At 44.5% G+C, this 20,352-nt stretch overlaps 1 protein-coding gene across 1 annotated transcript in view; it reads right to left on the reverse strand.

The window, feature by feature from the left end:
- The window catches only part of LOC150063615 (solute carrier family 23 member 1-like), a 52,434-nt gene that overhangs the window by 17,073 nt on the left and 15,009 nt on the right, over positions 1-20,352 (reverse strand). The window contains exons 2-3 of the mRNA XM_090332404.1: positions 17,514-17,631; positions 16,379-16,525 (exon numbers count right to left, since the gene is read on the reverse strand). Of these exons, the coding sequence (XP_090188530.1) occupies positions 16,379-16,515 (137 nt within the window). The 5' untranslated portion in view covers positions 16,516-16,525; positions 17,514-17,631. The remainder of the gene's footprint in view (positions 1-16,378; positions 16,526-17,513; positions 17,632-20,352) is intronic.

Here is a 20,352-nt window from a genome sequence, read left to right on the forward strand (position 1 = left end):
CATAAACTGGGACCATCTATCCAGGAAGCACTGAAAGCTGTGCTTTGACTCTTCTCCCCAAGCTCTCTTATACTCCTTTGCAAGACAGGATTGGCTTAAGAACCAAGCAAGGAACCCCTCCCTTCTTCCAATCTTGCACATCAGCATGCTTGTACCCAGACATGGCAGGAAAGCAAAGGTAGGTGGATCTCTTCCTAGCCAGACACAAATGGACTCTCTAAGAAGGACTAGGCATAAACTCTAGCTAAGTGCAATGAAAGGAAGTTACGGGGCTCTTTGTAAGCATGTAGCAGAGAGAGCCACCTAGGTTTCTGATGACAGGGAAAAGGAAGGGATGTTTAACCTGATATCAAATACCCTGATATCAAAGGGGCCATGCCTGGCTGTTCACCATACCCCATCACGCTGAGTGATCTCAACAGCTCTTCCCTTCTCCCAACCTCTACCCCTAGCTGGTTCTCTACCATCTTCCAAGTTCCATGGCCTCCCAAGCATAGACCATTGTACCTTTATCTGTTACCAAACAAATATTATTACACTTACTATACTGAAACCATATAGTACATCTGATTCCCCCCAAACACCCTCTCTCCCTCTCTCTCTCTCTCTCTCCCTTTCTCTCTCTCTCCCTCTCCCCCCCCTCTCTCTCTCTCTCTCTCTCTCTCTCTCTCTCTCTCTGTGTCTCTGTCTCTCTGTGTCTCTGTCTCTGTCTCTCTCTCTCTCCCTCCCTCCCTCTGCCTCAACCTCCCAGGATTATAGGGGTGCACACAACACCAGCATGAGATTCTCATGAGCATCTTTGAGGGTAACAATCTTGAATGGATCCCAGGACCCACTCAAAACAGGCGATCAGGAGACATAAGGGTAAAGCCTAGCAAGATCTCTGAGTTCAGGCTTGCTTCAGTCCACAGTGCTACAGCATGGAAGTTGGAAGTTATGAACCCACAGGGCAAAGGCTTTCCTACTGCGGAGGCTGCAGGGCTCCCTTGGCCTGTAGCAATCCTTCTTCTTAGGAGACAGATGTAAGTTGATCCTCGAATGGAGCATCTGTGAACAAACACCGCCTTTACTTACAAAGACGTCAAAACTGCTGACCTCTGAGCACCTGCAGGTCCTTTAAGATCATACTCCAAATGTTTGTGTCTCTCCCAAATTCACATGCTAAAGCCCTAGCACCATATGTTGGGAGATGGAGATGAGGCTTTAGAAGATACTAAAGTTTTATACAATAATGCTCCCCCCACACACACCAATAAAGGGTTTCGAATCCTTAGGAAGATGACCAGTCGCTCCAGTATGAGAGTTCACAGCACCATCTGCAGACACCAGTCATACGGTGCCTTCATGGTGGACGACCCACCTTCAGGACTATGAAGAAACACATTTCTTATGCTTGAGACACCTAGTCTCTGGTTTTTCATTATGGCAACCTGAGAAGGCCATGACACTTGGGGAGCAAGTTCCACGCCACAGAGGTGAGCCACTTCATCTCCTTATGTGTGAGTTTGCTCCTCTGTACAATAAGACTAAAATCACGCCTGCTTCGAGTGGTATCATGGTAATTGAAGAGCTAAAAAAAGCGCCCCCATTCTGAAGCAGCAACCGCCTTGTTGTTTATGTAAACTGTGAGTGACCCAAAAGTGCACATAAATGAAAGAAACAGAATTGTGGTGCCATTAAGTCCCAGGAACTGACTTGTCTCTGTTAAAATTAACCTGGACTGGTGTAAATTCAAGGGATGGCATTTGTTTTCTAAAGCAGAAGTGTACATTCAAGGGATGGCATTTGTTTTAGCTCCCACTGCCCTGAACTGTCCCTAACCCCTACCTTATCTCACTCCAATAGCTGAGTACTGTTCTAATGTAAATCTGTAGTCTTTGCCTTTAAAAGCCCTGTAGCAAAGCTATATGGGAGTGTAGCACAGAGGCCCTGGAGCTAGCCCGCCTGAATAAAGCCTTGCTTTTGCATTTCGGAATGTCTGACTCTCGTGGTCTCTTGGTGGTCGTCCTGAGACTTGGGCATAACAGTAATTATCTACTTGGCGAATCATACAATGGTTTACAGAATCCTTACTGTTACTCTCACACTGGAAGGAGGGGTAGTTAAGTTCTTGGGCTGTGCCAAGAGAGGTTGGGGTGGGGGGGAGAGGGAGAGAAGGGGAGGGTTGGGCTCCTTTGGTCAGACAGTAGTCTCACCTCACCTAAAATAAATCACAGTCAACCTAGGGTTTTCCACTTCACCGCTTTGTCATCAACAGTTTCTCTTTGTTTTTCTCCATCCCAGAGGGGTGAAGTATGAGGAAATCTAGTGCAAATAACCCCCTTGGGTCTGAGTCAAAACAAGGGTACGCCTGCAGCCTGCCCTAGTTGGACCTGCATATCTCAAAGAGGTCAGCAAGTCCTAATGGGAAAGAGGGGAGATCTAAAGAGATGAAGGGGAAGGGGGGACTGGTAACTGAGGCATAATTAAACTTGTCAGATCTGACTCACCCACATTTCATTATAGCATCCATGGAATTGCATTGTAAATCAAAGGCCAAAGTTCAGGTACCATAACATCATTGATAAAGTCGATTAAGGAGGAAATTCTTGACTACCTGGCTCCATGTTGTTGTTGTTGCTTTTCTGGCTCCACGTTTTACCTCCAAAGCAGAGATGAATGTACCTATTTTTAGCGTGTGAGACACTGTCATGGTAAAGAGATGCCATCCTGCCTCCCCTGTCTCTCCTGATTCCCTTACATTAATATGCATAAGAATCATCTTCAGAATCTGTTAAAATTTCCAGAACTCCAAGGGGTTAGTGCGATTGGAAAGTCCAGGAAGGTATGTTTGTTTATAGCAAGCTCCTCATATGATGCTGATAGAGATAATCCAGCACCAATACCAGTCTAGTATTTGTTTAGTTTGTTTTGTTTTCAGAGATGGTATCCTTCACTGGTGAGACAAGAATGTAAGGGTTTCCTGCAGAGACTTTCAGAATTCTGTTTTGTAGGCACTTAATAAGAGACATAATGTGTGGAGGAACTCAGAGTGTTGGAAAGTGTGGAGGCAAAGGGTCTTTTGCACAATTGTACTGTCTAGAGAAGAACTTCAAACTCAATAACTCTCTAGTGTAGACTGAATGTGCTTATTGAAATGGAAATACATTGATAATATATTGTGTAAGTCAATGGGCGGGTTGTTTTAGCACAGTTAAAATTAAATGCAAATAGATTATGTGTATGTATGTATGTATGTATGTATGTATGTATGTATGTATGTATGTATATACGTACTGTGGAACCTCATTCGTAAAATCCTAGCTGCTTGGGATGGGAGGAAGAGATAGGAGGATCGGGATTTGAGGCCAGCCCAGGCAAAATGCATGAGACCTATCTGGCAAATAACTTTAGGATGCTTTTGTTTCTGGAAATTTGGGTAAATACCCAGGAGTGGGATTGATGGGTCATAGGGGAGCTCTATGTTTAGTCTTTTATGGAATCACCATACTGCTTTCCAGAGTGGTTGAATGAGTTTACACTCCTGACCTGGCAAATCACTAAAGCAAAAAAGGGCTGGATATGCAGCTCATGTGTACAAGGCCCTGAATTCAAATTCTATTACTGCCAAAGAATTTTTTTTTTGGTTGTGGGGCTTGAATTCAGGGTCCCTGTGCTCTTTTGCTCAAGGCTAGTACTCAACCACTTTGAACCATAGCACCACTTCCAGTTTAGAAAATTTATTTTTAATGGGAGGAGACAGGTATCCAGTGGCTCACACCTGTAATGCTAGCCACTCAGAAGGCTGGGATCTGAGGTGTATGGTTTGAAGCCAGCCTGGGCAAGAAGGTCCATGAGACTCTTATCTCCAATTAGCCAGTAAAAAGTTGGAAGTGAAGGTATAGCTTAATAGGTATAGTTATTGATTTTTAAAAAGACTAGAACAAAGGTTAATAATTATTTCCCAGTTGTAGAATTGTGGTGATTCAAAGTTACCATTCATATTTCAAGTTGGCCATTTACTTTCCTTTATAAAAGAAAACATAAAACCTGAGGGGGTGGGGCAGACAACTAGTTACAAAACAAGTCAAATGAGAGTGTGAGATCTCTCTCTCTCTCTCTCTCTCTCTCTCTCTCTCTCTCTCTCTCTCTCTCTCTCTCTCTCTCTCTCTCTCTCTCCCTCTCTCTTAGCGCGCACTAAGAGGAGGAGGGCACAAACTCAGATATTAGAACCAGAAATTATACTGGGAAACACAAATAAAAAAATCAGCAGCAAGTTCCCCTTCATCTCTTCCCTTCATACAAGGATAGTGAGACATAGAGGGTCTGTCTGTATCTGCCTTCACCGTCGAGATGGTACAAAGCTGCCATCTTTTCACAAAGGGAAGGCATGCCTGACAAAGGGAAGTCCTAACAGTCAGTGACTAAATCTGTGAGGCCTTAGACTGCACCTTCATAGTTTAGAATATGTCATCCAAAACCACTGGCTAATGATTAGGGGTTGCTAAACCACATGGCTATGTGCCTTCCCCCAACTCAGAAAGTATGAAGACCAAAGGTGAGTCTTTTTTCTATCTTTTTTTTTTTTTTGCCAGTCCTGGGGACTGCACTCAGGGCCTGAGCACTGTCCTTGGGCTTTCTCCAAGGCTAGTGCTCTACCACTTGAGCCACAGCACCACTTCCAGCCTTTTCTGTGTATGAAATACCAAGGAATCGAACCCCTGGGTCTTTGTGCATGCTAAGCAAGCACTCTACCACTAGGCTAAACTCCCAGCCCCCCAAGGTGAGTCTTTACTCCCATTTCCTGCATGATATTTCTCTCTCCTTTTTATTTCCCTCTGTGTCATCCTGTTATCCTAAAATAAATCCTTGCTAAAACTTGTGATATTCTTCTTGTTATGTGATACCCTGAACTCCTTTTCACACGTGGAACTCTAATACCTGTGATTTTTTGTGGAAACTCAGACACTGAGAAACCCCCCCCTCCCTCCACCAGCCCTGTCACCTGGTTTATTTCTCTGTCTACATGCTAGGTGTCTGTAATATTAGAAGTGGAAGTATGTTTTATTTCTTTTGTGATAGTGGGGATTGAGTTTAGGGTGTCCAGCTTGCTAAATGCTCTATTACTTGCATCATATACTCCAGACTTTTGAATATTATCGAATTCAAAAGTCCTTCACTTTTTCTTTTTCTGCTGCTCCTGGGGCTTAAACTCGTGGCCTGGGCACTGTCCCTGAACCTCTTACTGCTCAAAGCTAGTGCTGTACCATTTGAGCTACAATGCCACTTCTGTTTTTTCCACTTTATTGGAGATAAGAGTCTCACAGTCCTCAACCCTCAGATCTCTGCCTCCTGAGTAGATAGGAAAACAGGTATGAGCCACTGGCACCAGGCTAAAAATCCTTCATCCTAAAGACCAAAAAAACCAAGTCTTAGCAAAAGTAATAACTTGCTCAAATTCCCATGACACAGAGCCAGGACTAGAATTTGAGCCTCCACATTTCCAACTTTGAAACTTATTCATAATTAAAATTAATAACATCCTGGAACAGAATCAGGACGTAAAGGCTACCCCCCCAAAAAAAATCAATGAAAACAGCAAACATTCTTCCAGTATCCTATTTTTAGATGTTAAGTAAATTACAATCTCCTTGAACTAGTAAGGAAATACTGAATAAAAAAGCATGTCTAGCAGTGCACAGTGGCTCACACCTGTAATCCTAGCTACTAAGGAGGCTGAGATCTGGGGAATTTGGTTCCAAGCCAAACCGGGCATGAAAGTTAATCACCAGAAGACCAGAAGTGGTGCTGTGGCTCAAGGGGTAGGGTGGTAGCCTTAAGCTGAAGAGCTCAGGGACAGTAGTACCCAGGCCCAGAGTTCAAGTTCCATGACTGACAAAAACAAAACAAAAGTATGTCTAGCAAATGGATGCCCTAACTGTTGCTTCCTCCATATTTTTTTGACAGTCCTGAGGCTTGAACTTAGGGCCTGAGCACTATCCTTGGGCTTTCTCAAGGCTAGAGCTTTACCACTTGAGCCACAGTATCACTTTCAGCTTTTTCTATAAATGTGGTACCGAGAAATCAAACCCTAATTTTCATGCATGCTAGGCAAGCACTCTACCACTGGGCCAAACTCCTGACCTCCTCCATATTTTGAGTAATAATAACACCCATAATTTTTGATAGTAGACTGATTCTAACCCCATTGTCTTTATGCTTGATAACTTAGCAAGATGATTAGGAGTGGTTAGGTGAGATGACTCTCATGTAGATAAGGATTCAAAGTAGAATCCCCTAGCTCAGAAAGTACAAACATACCCATGATAAGAACCACCATTTTAAGCCTCTCAAGCTTCTACCTTACCTATGCTTATTAGGGGAAATTCCTCTTTTTCTTTTCTCTTTGTTTCTACTTTATCATTCATACCTTTGCCAAAGAAATCCTTGCTAAACTTCAAACTTAATTAATTGATTAATTAGTACCATCTTAAGCTTGGGGTATGCTGGGAATGTGGTCTAGTGGTAGAGTGCTTGTCTGGTGTGCAATTCCTCCATACATCAATAGAAAATCTGTGATACTGTGGCTCAAGTGGTAGAGTGCTAGCCTTGAGCAAAAGAAGCTCAGGGACAAAGCCCAGGCCCCAAGTTTAAGCCCCAAGGCTGACAAAAACAAACAAACAAACAAAAAAGAACTTTGTAACTCTTCTGGGTGTTACTTAAGGGACTTCCAGGCCTTTCTATGCCTTGATTTCCAGACCAAAAGTCCTCTGGGGAGGCAGGGGTTGGATTCTGGGCAATCTGAGAGACAGAGCACAATGAACTTTGAGACTTTGGTAGAAGATTTAGAAGAAATCTTGGCTTCAGATAGACAGTCACAGAAGAAGGAAGAAGGGAAATAATCTGCCAAAGATGTAGGCAACACAATTCCTCTCCCATGGAGACGAATAAGAATTTAGGATAGCTGTGTCTCCTGAAAATGACTTACAAAGGGAACCTTTGGGAAGTAGTTTTGATTGGAAAGCATGAAAGGTCAGATTAGTGATTCTCCTCTGAGGCTGCCAGCATTCTGTTTGCCCTGGAAACAACTGGCCAGTATCCAATCCATGTTTCCCTGTGTTGCTTTGATTCTGGTAATTATGGTGAATTAGGCATGAATTTATCCTGCCAAGTCATATTCCCCTCTCCCTCTCTTCTTCCTTCCCTCCATGTCTGTCTATCTATCTGTCTGTCTGTCTATCTGTCTGTCTGTCTGTCTCTCTCTCTCTCTCTCTCTCTCTCTCTCTCTCTCTCTCTCTCTCTCTCTCTCTGTGTGTGTGTGTGTGTGTGTGTGTGTGTGTGTGTGTGTGTCTTGTCTTTGTCTCTCTCTCTACCTCTCTCTTTGCCTCTCTCTCTCTCTCCGTGTATGTCTCTCTCTCTGTCATGATCCTCCTGCCTCAGCCTTCCAGGTACTAGGATTACACCAAGCCCAAGGTCATTCTCTTTCAAGACAGCTTAGGCAGAAGCACATCGTAAGGAAAAATGTGTTTCCTTTCCCTTTGCAATGTAGGGCCAAATCCAAGCATGATACAGATTAGGTCATAGCAGAGTTAACTGATGGGTCCCTTGCCTGCATGACTCTTTCTAATGTCCCAACAAGGGAGACCTTGAGCTTTGTTCACACCAGCCCTGTGAACCTCTAAAATTTGTAAAAGCAAAAGTTTTATCCACCATTCACCATGAATTCTGCCTTTCCATTGCCATTTCCCTACCTCTAAATCTTTGCATGTGGATGCAATTAGAAAGGGCATGAACACTTTTAACATTTGGCTAAGAGGAAGTTGAGTCAGGGTAAGTCTTGTTTAAGTATACTGGGATCTATTTACGGAGCCTGAGAGCATTAGGATATCTGTGCATAGTTAATTTATTGCCATCTACCTAGATGTAATTGTGATTCCCAGAAATTCTTGTACCAGCTCACTATGCCAGCTCACTCAAGATCATAACCTTGAGATCCAGTACTAGAGGTAGGATTGTGAAGTCAATATGTGCCAATGATATTAAAGAAACAAGATTTGAAAGGAATTAGGAGCTATCTTTGGCAGATTTGGTAATCATCAGATATGCAAAAATGCCAAAGAAGATTTGATTCTCTGGATGCCCTGGCAAAATGTAAGTTTTTTTCTCTATGACTATAATTTATAATGAAGCACAATTTTAAATGCACAATATTTTTTTGCATGTATGCCAGTCCTGGAGAATGAAGTCACTCTTTTTTTTTCATTTTATTTTTTATTATTTAGGTAATGTTTTCACCAGATAGTAGGTACATTACTTCTCACACATTGAAACCCTTTCTTAGGGTTTTGTTGACGTCTTGCTTGGATTTTTTGCTCAAGATTGATGGTCTACCAACTGAGCCACAGCTCCATTTCCTGTTTTCTGGTGAGTAACTGGAGATAAGAGTCTCTTGGACTTTTCTGCCTAATCTGGCTTTGAACCTCATCCCCAAATCTCAGACTCCTGAGTAACTAGGATTACAGGCGCGAGTCACAGCACCCAGCATGTACCATGCAGTTTTAAAGTTTTGTAGTGATGATGTGTGGGAGAATTGATCAGAACACTTCTGTCTATGGAATCCAGAATTTCAAATCATGTTTCTTTAGTATCACTGGCACATGTTGACTTCACTATGACAGTCTTATATGAAGTGCAATCCATTCCGGCAAGCAGTAACAGCCAACAAACTTGGAAAATCCAAACAAGAGTGATAGTTCAATTATTTTTTCTTCTTTCTCCAAAATAGACAATTGAAGACTATGAAGTCATAAAATACAGGAGAGAAGTGAGAAGTATGGGAGACTATCCGAGAGATAGATAATATTGTCATGACACCTTTTGGAATGTATGGCATTTGTGGTCTTCATCTGCTTTTTGATTTGATTTTGATTTTCTTTTTGCCAGTCCTGGCGCTTGAACTCTGGGCTTGGAAGCTGTCCCTGAGCTTCTTTTTGCTCAATTTGGCACTCTACCACTTCAGCTACAGTGCCACTTCAGGCTTATTCTGTGATTACTTGGAGATAAGAGTCTCACAAAGTTTCCTGCCCAGGCTAGATTTGAATCATGATCTTAGCTCTCAGCCTCCTATGTCGCTAGGCTTACAGGCACCAGATGCCACTGGAACCAGCTTCTGATTTTTTTCTATCAAAACAAATATTTTTGTATATGATTTTCTTTATATCTTTGTGCTGATACTGGGGTTTAAATTCAGGTCCTTTAGTGCTTATACTCAAGGCCAGTACTCTGTCTCTTTAGTCACAGTTCTACTTCTGGTTTTTTGGTGGTTAATTACAGATAAAGTAGTATGATGGTAGTCTCAAAAGACTAAACATAGAGTTCCCCTATGATCCAGCACTTTCACTACTTGGCATTTTTACCCAATCATCCAGAAACAAGGACATACTAAATCCACTAGCACAGTGATGTTCATTGCAGCACTATTTACCATAGCAAAGATATGGAACCAAACCAGATGTCCCTCAGTTGATGATTGGATCAACAAGATGTGGTATTTATATGCAATGGAATTCTATGCTGCCATCAGAAAGAACAACATTTCCCCATTTGTAAGGAAATGGAAAGACTTGGAAAAAAAATCATATTAAGTGAAGGAAGCCAGACTCAAAGGAACATAGGTTCAATGGTTTCCCTCATTTGTCATAATTAGTATAAACTTTGGACTCTCCTAGCAGAGGTTTACAACAGGGCAAAACCTACATACATAAGGCCAGATAGGATGAGGCTAAATGAAAGGACCTCCAAGATATGGAAACAAGAGCATATGTGTGATTGTTGTTCTTAATGTACTGTTATTTCTCATGTCTTTTGTTGTCCCTTGGTTATCTCATATTGTTACAGCATCTTATCTTGTTATCTGGTATCTTGTATATGTGTTTATTTGTTTATTTGAAATAGGATAGGAAAGGGGGGGAAACAAGATGAGAGGAGGGGGTGGGGAGGAAATAGGGACAAAAACATGTTTGTGAAGTAATGCACCTTCTATTTGGTGAATATAATGTAACCCTTCTATTAATTACAATTAAAAAAAAGAGTCTCATTGACTTTCCAAGGATGACTTCAAGCCACAGTCCTCAAATCTCAGCCTGCTGAGTACCTAGAATTACAGGTATGAGCCACTAGTGCCTGGTTCTATTCATAACTTTCTGTTCTCTTTCTTAAAGAGAACATCAAAAACTATGGTAAGCTTCAGGATGCACAAAACCCAGACCTGTCCTTGGATTAGGTGCTAAGTAAATACTAAAGGCAGGAGGCACTGGACAAGCAGGTTTTGTATGAGGAAGGTAAGAAAACCAGTAGAGGGGAAATCCCTGAGAATGTAGTTATTATTTCGCCTGTTGTATGAATGAGGTGCTAGAGATTGAAATGGTGGTGAGAACAGGGAAGAGGGAAGCGGTGGGAATGAGAGGGAGAGACACATTTCCAGGCTTCCCAATTTTCCCCAGGTCATCCCCAGAGTCAAAAGACTCCATCTCTTCCAGGCTGGATTTTAGTAGGCACCAATGCACATGAAGGACTTCATGCTTTAAAAGAACAAATGACAGTGAAATGAAAAGGGGCAACATGGGTGGATTCATGTGCACAGGGCCCAAACCACATATCTGTATCTGTGAATGTGTTTGGTCTACCCAGAGCACACATTTGTTTTGCCAGATGTAGTGGGTCACACATGCAATCCAGCTATTTGGAAGTTGGAGATCTGAGGATCGGGAGAGAGGATCATCTCAATAAACTAGATGTGGTGATGGGACCACAGGCCTGTGGTTCCAGCTATTTAGGAAGCCATATTTAGGAAGATTGAAATCTAAGGCTGGCCCTGGGCAAAAAAGTGAAACCCTATTGGGAGAGGAACACAGTTTTCCCTAAGTGAATTGGATTTGTGTCACGAATTTCACTCCAGCCTCCCAGCTAACATAGACCATGAGTTTCTGAGCTCCTCACCTTGTAATCAGCTTCCCATCTTCTTAGCCACAGGCCAGTAGACCTGTGGATACCGGAGCAGGTAAAAAGTCAGAATCTACAAGGAGAAGTTCTACTTACCTAACTCCTAAAAACACTTGCAGGAGAGTGCAGATGCCAGAGACAAAGAAAATGGTGCTGATGAGATAGCTCTGGGTCAGGGGGTCATGCTGCAGGCACAGGTCCTTGGCCAGGATAAGTGGCACAGCCACGAGGCCTCCCAGGGCAGTGAGGAAGTGCTGTGGCAGAAAGTGGCTTTACTAGCATCCCCTCAACAGGACGTCCACCCACAGCCAGCACCCAACAGCTGACCCCAGAGGTCCCAGCCATGAGCCCCAGGCAAAGATCCTGGCCAGTAGTGAGCACTAGAAGTTCCTGGAAGCAGAAAGCTGGGATCCAGAGAGCCTGGGCTATGAGGGCAGGCTCTTAAGTACTAAGAACTGACATGATAGAGAGGAACCAACGAAGGGACTCAAGCCCAGAAGGGCAAGATGGGGCTGTAAGGACAAGAAAATCATCGTTAAATGAAGCACACAGAGAGAAGAACCACTGATAATGAAGCTCCTGGCATGAGCTTAGGGGCCGCTGGCCAAACAAAGGCTAGTTGAGCTGCCCATTGACAAGTTTAGGGGATTCAGAACAGCCACAAAGGGAATAAGTTAGGTATGGGTAATACATAATAGGCAGGTAGGCAGGCTGGCAGAGAGAGACAGACAGAAAAGCAGAGAGGCAGATAGATGATAGAGATGGGGAGATAGATAGATAGATAGATAGATAGATAGATAGATAGATAGATAGATAGATAGATAATGGATGGATGACAGATGGATAGACAAACTGACTGGTAGACAGACAGAAACATAATGGGTGTATACATGATACATGAATGGATGACAGGTAGATAGGCAAACGGACAGATCGATGGATAGACAGACAGACAGTCAGACAGACAGACAGACAGATACTATTGCACACTGACTCCAGAGCAAGAAACATGACTAAGTCTTGAAATTTTTTATGTTCTGTGGTCAGTTCTGTTCTGAGCCATGCTAACTATCCAGTATGTGGCTCAGTCAAATCTGGCAACTGAGCCAAAAGTTCTAAGAACAGAGCCAGGGGCAGCTGAGCCAGATGGCCTCACCCTTTCCCTGGGGCAGCAGGTCCGGACCTGGGCAGCCTTAGACTTCTGCCAAGTACTTGTTAAAGCACTGTTACAGGAAAGCTTTTGTTGGAAGCACACTTTTCAAAGTTTACATTTCCTTTAAACATTCTTAGATGTTGGGGACTGGGGACTTTTCCCTCTCTAACTGACAGCTGGCAAACACTCCCCAGAAGCTCTCCAACCCTGGGGCCTTCAGCAAAGGACAGCCAGCCCCAGCTGTGCTGAACACAAAGCATGACTCCAGCCAGCTCTTGAAGGCACTGACCAGCAAGCAGCTCGCCCCAGACTTTCTCCATTACATCAGCCACTCCTACCCAGTCCAGAGGGGGGGGGCACTTCCTTTCCCTGGTGGCCAAGCAGAAAAATCCTTGACTACTGTAAATGCCATCCTTCAATTGCATGAGAGGGCTGCCCTGACTGGTACACACACCTCCCTGTCACTGGCCCTTCTGGTGACCCCAGCAGCCCACTCAGGTGACTTTGTGAGCAGCAAGGAGATAGCCTCCTGTGCTGATGCAGCAGGTCCAATAGAAACTTCTCGAATGCACTGCCTACTTTGGATTCTCATCAGCAAGGAAGCAGTTGAGCTGAGAACATGAATCAGAGAAGAGGGAATGGCAGGAGGAGAGGGTAGGGGCCTCGCCCTGGCAGCATTTACTGGCAGCTGGTTCTTGAAGTGGCAGTGGCATCTGGTCCATAGTAGTGCATTTGATGGGACTCCTTTTCCTGCTGTGACCTGAGGCACAGAAGAACTGTAACACTTCAGACATGTGGCTTAACCCCTCCAGGCCCGTAACCCTGTGCCTCTGACCAGCTGCCAACATTCTCAGCCTGGTGCCCCATGCCACTGTGCTAGCTGTCAAAGGTCCAGCTTCTACCCATAACTTCTATCTGGGCAAAGGAGAAAGGCCCCAGATCCTAGCATCTAGTTGTGACAGAGTCACTGCTTGTCTCCTTTGTTCTAATACCATCTGTACTCTGGTAACTTAAGTCATTTTCCTCTGGAACTATCCACAGGTTTCTAGTGCAAATGGCATTCCTGATACACTGACATCCAGAGCAGAGAATGCTGCCCAGGCAAGTTTACATGATTGTGAGGATGTTCCATCTCACCCTGTGAGGACATAGTGAAAACAGAGCCAGGGTAGGCAGGTGTGGTTTGCCTTGGCTAGAAAAAGATTAACTGTCGAATCAGTGCACACCCAACAATGGAAAGGAGGGAGGGAGAAGGGAGAGTGGCAAGGAGGAAAGAGAGAAATAAGGAAGGGAGGGACGAAGTTGGGAAGGGGCACAGGAATGAAAGGAGGAAGGGTCATGGTATTCCGCATAAAAAATAAGCTCTGAAACAGTAGGGATAGGAGGAAGAAGACAGGAAGCACAGAGGAAGTGGTTCTCATAACTTGGCCTTTGCACAATTACTTAATAATAGAAATGTTTTTAAAAGTGGAGAGCTGTGAATGTAGATTAGTGGTACAGTGCTTGCCTAGCATGCATGAAGCCTGGGTTCGATTCCTCAGTACCACATACACAGAAAAAGCTGAAAATGGTGCTGTGGCTCAAGTGGTAAAGTACTAGCCTTGAGAAAAAGAAGCTTAGGGACAGTGCCCAGGCCCTTTGTTCAAGCCCCGGGACTAGAAAAAAAAAAGTGAAAAAAAATGTTGGGTGCTGGTGGCTCACACCTGTAATCCTAACTTCGCAGGAGACTGAGATCTGAGGATCATGGTTCATAGCTAGACTAGGCAGGAAAATCTGTGAGACTGTTATCTCCAATTAACCACCAGAAAACCAAAATGGTAGACAGCTAACCTTGAGCCAAAAGAGTTCAGAGACAGTACCTACTTAGCCCTGAATTCAAGACCCATGACCAACAATAGCAACAAGTGGGAAAAAATAAAGAGAGGAGGGAAGGAGAGGAAAGAAGAACAAAAGAAGGAAGGAAAGATGGAAGGAGAGAAGACAAAGGAAAAAGGGAAGGAGGAAGAGAAAAAGTGAGGAAGGAAGGAGAAAAGAAAGAAGGAAAGCTATGCTGGCTTTTCATTATGTTGAAAATTGGTGATGAGACCCACTACACCTGGACCCTACCTTGTCCCAACCAATCTCCCTCCCTCCAGCTATTCGTGAGATCAGTGTATAAAGGAGACAATGAAAGGCAAATTGTCTTCTTTTTCTTTAAAGTTTTCATCTCAAGTCTCCAACTCGGTTAAATTAGCTACAGAAGAAGTTAGGTTGTTTTTAAGAAAATGAAACCTAAAACTGTATGTGCACTGGCCTGCCTTTCCAGGCCCATCTCCCCTCAGGCAGAGCTGGGCCTGAGAATGTTCTACTCCAGCAGGGCAGAGGACCGCATTGCATCCATCTGCCAAAGCAGAAAGCATGTCCTATTCAACATGGGCCAGGTCTGGTCCTCTAGAATAAAGCCGGAAAGTATTCCTGGGGGCAAAGAGCCTCGTGTCTCTCCAGCCACATGGGTGGAAATGCTGGAAGAAGGAAAGTAAGGGCTGGGTCTTTTATTAGGGGATAATTCCAGCTCCTATCACCACATTAAGCCAGATTTCAAAGGCAATATCAACCAACAGATTATTCACTGAGGTTAATCCCTTGAGAGAACATTCTGGAAAAATCTGACCAATAAGAGCAGCAACGACTTTTGATAAACAAGGAGTAGAGAGGAATAAGATAGATACGTATAGGAGCCTGGGGTGACTTTGAATTCCTGTAAAAGACAAAGTCGCTCCTCTCTCTCTCTCTCTCTCTCTCTCGCTCTCTCTCTCTCTCTCTCTCTCTCTCTCTCTCTCTCTCTCTCTCTCTCTCTCTCTCTCTCTCCTCTTGTCTTTGTCTCTCTCTCTACTTCTCTCTGCCTCTCTCTCTGCCTGTCTCTCTCTCTATTGTCTTTGTCTCTCTCTACTTCTCTCTGCCTGCCTCTCTCTCTCTCTCTCCTTCTCTCTGCCTGTCTCTCTCTGCCTGTCTCTCTCTGTCTCTCTCTGTCTCTGTCTCTCTACCTCTCCCTCTCTCCCTCTCTCCCTCTCTCCCTCTCTCCCTCTCTCCCTCTCTCCCTCTCTCCCTCTCCCTCTCCCTCTCCCTCTCCCTCTCCCTCTCCCTCTCTCTCTCTCTCTCTCTCTCATTGATAGCTCCAAGAGACAAACTAAGAGGAACAGGGATACAGAAGGGCATTCAGAGAAGAGTCTATGCATTGGTGGCTCTGACAATCTTTCCATTGCATCTGTGTCCCCTCATGGTAAATAATATGAATTCAGTTCTTCCTAGTTTCTCCCACATGCTTCTTTGAACCTCCTACAGGTTGATTAAGGGCACAATATTCCCAAGGCCAAAATCCACCACTGTTTTATTTCCTATCTTATACTCTGCCCAGAAACATTGGCTAATTGGACTTAATGAGGGCTAGTCCCCTCCTGTTAACAAATGAATCTCCTGATCTTAACGATTAGGAGGCATTTGGAGACATTTGAAAGAGAAGCTGCCAAGAATGGGGCCTGCTTTCAAGAATGTACTTGGCCTAGCCTCTGGCTTCCCAAGGGCATTTCCTAAGTGAAGTGCACCTTTACGAAAACCAGTGATCACACACTCAAGAGAGCAATGGAGCAAGACTATGGGGGTGCACATTTGTAATTCCACACTTGGAGAAGTGGAGGCAGAAGGATCTTAAGTTGGAGGCCAGTCCAGACAAAACCAGGAAAACCCTGTCTCAAACATGAAGTGGTAGACTGATTGCTTAGTAAATGTGAGAACTTAGGTTCAATCCTTAGTATGAGAGCTAGAGGGAAGGGAAAGAGGGAGGGAAGGAGGGAAGGGGGGTCAATACTGTCTTTGATGTGAAATGGTAAGCCTAGCTGAAGGGAGAATTTTTTTTTTTTGCCAGTCCTGGGCTTGAGCTCAGGGCCTGAGCACTGTCCTTGGACTTTTTCAAGGCTAGAGCTCTACCACTTGAGCCTCAGCACCACTTCCAGCTTTTTTCCATATATGTGGTACCGAGGAATCGAACCCGGGTATTCGTGCATGCTAGGCAAGCACTCTACCACTAGGCCAAACCCCTGGCCCGGGAGAATTCTTTTCTAATCATTTATCCCCATCCTGCAATGCTTAGAGAGCAAGAGACCCAAAGGCCTTGGTTCCCTTGGGGCTCAGCATGAAAAGACACCAGCAACTGATGGTGTTGGTGTTGACTCCTTTGATCTAGACCTAGTACTTGATGGGTATGATTACCTGGATCCCCAGTAAGATGCAAAGGTACCACGGCGGGACATCCAAGACATGGTAGGCCAGATGGCTGCTGCTGGGATTGCCAGGGTGGCCCTCCTCCTCCTTGACTGGGCCTTCAGTGTGGGAGCTGCATGTGCCATCACCTCCCTGCTAGGGACAAAAATGAACACTCTGGGTGCTTCAACAAGAATGGAGTCCCCTTCCTCCCTTCACCTGGAGTCGGACCAGAGGCCATGGGAAGAGATGACTGTGATCAAGCTACAGGATGAAAGTCCACTCTCAGAAGACCAGTGATTTCTGGTGCTCTGAGCGTCCTCTATTTAACATGTGGGAACATGCAAGAGGAGAGGGTGCCTTCTGCAAGGCTGTGGCAGAGAGATGGCTTTGTGGGGGAAGAGATAGCAGTCCGCCTCAGGGTCATATGATGTGAAGCAGGATCTCCTCAGTCCTTTCTGTGTGCTCCAGGACAGACAGCTCGTGTTTACCTCTGCTAACACCCTCTTCTCTCCCAGCGCGTCTACACTAGCAGATGGTTTCCTGTTCCCTCTTCTCCCTCATTGCTGGTTCCCAGCATGCATTGCTGGTGCCTTACTTTGCCTTGTCCTTCCCGCTTCTGGTGTGGTCCTGAGTTCCACGTAGACTGAATGAAAGCATGCCACATAGTAACGTAAATAAACATCATGCATACAGCATGGTCTAGAGTCAATTGCCAGCTTGCACACCTCATGGTTTAACCATGATTCCCTTGGAATTATAGACTTTTCACTCTAACTTCTGAGCTTACTAATCTTGGACAGAATCAAATCATTACTATTTCTGCCTCCATGTTCTTATCTATAGTAAAGATATAATAATACAACTCTCAAAGAGAACTGAGAAAATTAATTTGCAGCATGAAGGACATACTTCAGAACTTGGCACAGTCTAATCGCCTAATGAATATTAATTATCATGACTTCTATTAAAAGCCACTAGCATGAAGATCAGGTCATTGTAAGGTGTCCCATGGAGAGGGGGGCCTGGCCAGACCACAAAGGGCAGGTTCTATACAATGGTACAACCAGGGCAGCCCAGAAAGCATTATCCAAGCAGGGAGAGAGTTCCAGAAAGGACGTTGGTCATCCTCTCCAACACCCACCTCCATGCTGAAGTATCTTACACGTCAGCCCAGCCTCCTGCATCAGCTTCAGGACCACAGCTGCAGCACAGCCCGGCAGGCACTAAGTACCTTGTGAGCTCTTTATGGACTCTTTCCACTATAGAAAAAAAAAAGATATCTGAAATTAGATTTCAGTAGAGTACAAGAATATAAAGATGAGTATAATAACATTAAACATTTCCTGTGCCCTTTAAAGGAATCTTTTCTAAAATCTTGTTTTATTTATTTACTTTATACACCTGAGCATCACACCTAGAGTTTGCATTACCAGGCAAATGCTGCACTACAGTGCCATACTCCCACACCCCCTGTCCTTTGTTGTTGCTATTTTGGAATTTTTCCTGGGACTTTTTTTTTTTTTTGCCAGACTTGGGGCTTGAGCTCAGGGTTTGGGCACTGTCCCTGAGCCTCTTTGTGCTCAAGGCAAACACTCTACCACTTGAGCAAATGCACCACTTCTGGCTGTTTTGGAGTCTCATGGCAGTTGGGGGTTTGGCCTAGTGGTAGAATGCTTGCCTAGCATGCACAAAGACCCAGATTCGATTCCTCGCTACCACATACATAAAAAAAAGCAGGAAATGGTGCTATGGCTCAAGTGGTAGAGCCCTGAGAAAGCCCAAGGAGACCTCTTACACCCTGAGTTCAAGTTCCAGGTCTCATCGACTTTCTTGCCCTGGCTGGTTTTGAACCGTAACTCTCAGATCTCAGCCTCCAGGGTAGCTAGGATTATAGGCATGAGCCACCAGCCCCTGACTTCCCCATTTTTTCAATTCAGAGAAAACATCTACATTGGCCTTAAAGAGTGCTAATGATAGGAACCTGGAGTTTGGCCTTGTGGTAGAGTGCTTGCCTAGCATGCACAAAGACCTGGGTTCAATTCCTTGGTACCACATACATAGAAAATAGTAGAACACAAGTCTTGAGGAAATCTCAAGTACTCAGGCTCTGAGTTCAAGTTCCAGGACTGGCAAAAAAAAAGAGTGCTAATGACATGGCACTGGACCTGCTATACTAATGGATCACTGGTTCCAGTCTAGACGAGTGAGGGATAGGGCGAGGCTGTATATGCTATTCTCCTGTTACTCACTAGTATTGATCTCCATTATCAGCCAGCCATCTTGGATTCATAGGACTTGTAGTTAAGTAAATATATATATATACATATATACACGCATACATATACACACATATATACATATATGTAATGCATTCATATATTTCGGTAATATCTGAAGTTTCAGGTATCCATCCACCTGCTGCTTAGAAAGACGCTCCACAGATAAAGGAGGACTATTATTAGATTCTAAGTCATGGTTTCTCAGCCTCTGGCACTAGTAACAAGTTGAATAAATAATTCTTTTCTGTGTTCTGTGTGTGTGCGGCAGGGCCAGCCGGTGGCTGTCCTATACATTGTACTATGAGCAACATCAGTGGCCTTTACTCATGAAACACCAGTAGTCTATCTACTTCCTCCTTCTTAACTATGGCCATCTATGTCTCCAGATACTGCCTAATGACCCTTAGGGGTCAAATCACCTCTGATTTGGAGCCATTGTTATGGAACATTGAGCATTTCTCAAAGAAGCTCTATTTTGGGGGCAGTGCTGGCTGGAGAGGATGGGGAGGTGATAAGATGGGTCTCACTCAGTCCTTCCCCACCATAAATGGGTTAAGTGCTGAGTACAGTTACTCATCCTCATTCCTTCCTGGGCTAGCCTGAGTCCAACTCGACTGGCTATGGAGAAAGCCCAGCATGGCACTCTGAGGAGCACTTGCCAATGCATGGCCAGTGCAGGGCTACTGATCTCACTCCAGTGTAGCATTGGCTCATTCATTGTTTAACGTCAGGTCCTTAGTCATAAACGTTAACTTTGCTCTTAGAAGTCTTTCTGACCTCACTCCACCCCAGCTTCACATTCAATGAGGCCTGTCCTCCTCAGAATCTCCTAAAGCCCGTGAGCATACTGGCCACAGCGCAGGACACTCAAACTCTCACCAACTGCTCCTCATCCTGGGACCCTGAAGTCCCACCCTTTCATCTCTGTCCCTGGCTGGTGTTTATTGAGTTGATGAAATAAATCCATCAATGAGTGGCCTCAAAGATGCCACTTCAAATTTTTCTTTTTCTGAATGAATCCCTATCTTTACTGGTTGAATTGCTTTGGAACAACATGCCTGTCCTATTTAGACTGCTGTTGGTACCCAGAATGCAGCCAAACACAGCCTGTTGGTCCTAAGAGGGTCAAAGCTGTGTCACAGACAGATTGGAAGTTGCTGGTAGATGTGCTATTGTACAGGGGCTCCTCTGGTGAGATTTTAATGGTGTATGGAAGAATCGCTGAGGGGCAGCAGATGAAAGGTGAAGGGTAACACACAGAAGAGGTGTGTAAGAGAGGTGGGGGAGAATGAGAGAGACAGGTGGGATGACTGAATTGGAACAGGTGATTTAGAGAATCCCATGTACAGAAGAGAAGCTGGAAAGCAGGCCCCAGCAAAGGTCATGCCAGAACCTCAGCGCAACCCTGCAAACACTCTTTCTGGGAGTGCCTGTCCATGAGACTTCTAGCACAGCACCAGCAGAGGCTCACAAGCCCTTCTTCCTAGAAGGCATTCTTGCTAGAGGCCACTGGTTCACACCTGTAACCCTAGCTAATCAAAAGGCCGAGATCTGAGGATCCTACTTGAAAGCTAGATGAAGGCAGAAAAGTCCGTGGGACTCTTATTTCCAATTAGCCAAAAAACTGGAAGTGGAGATATGGCTCCAGTGGTAAAGCACCAGCCTTGAGAAAAGCAAAAAAAAAAAAAAAAAAAAAAAAAA

This window comes from Megascapheus bottae, chromosome 5, assembly GCF_031878675.1.
Source record: "Megascapheus bottae isolate mThoBot1 chromosome 5, mThoBot2.hap1, whole genome shotgun sequence".
Taxonomy (NCBI): domain Eukaryota; kingdom Metazoa; phylum Chordata; class Mammalia; order Rodentia; family Geomyidae; genus Megascapheus; species Megascapheus bottae.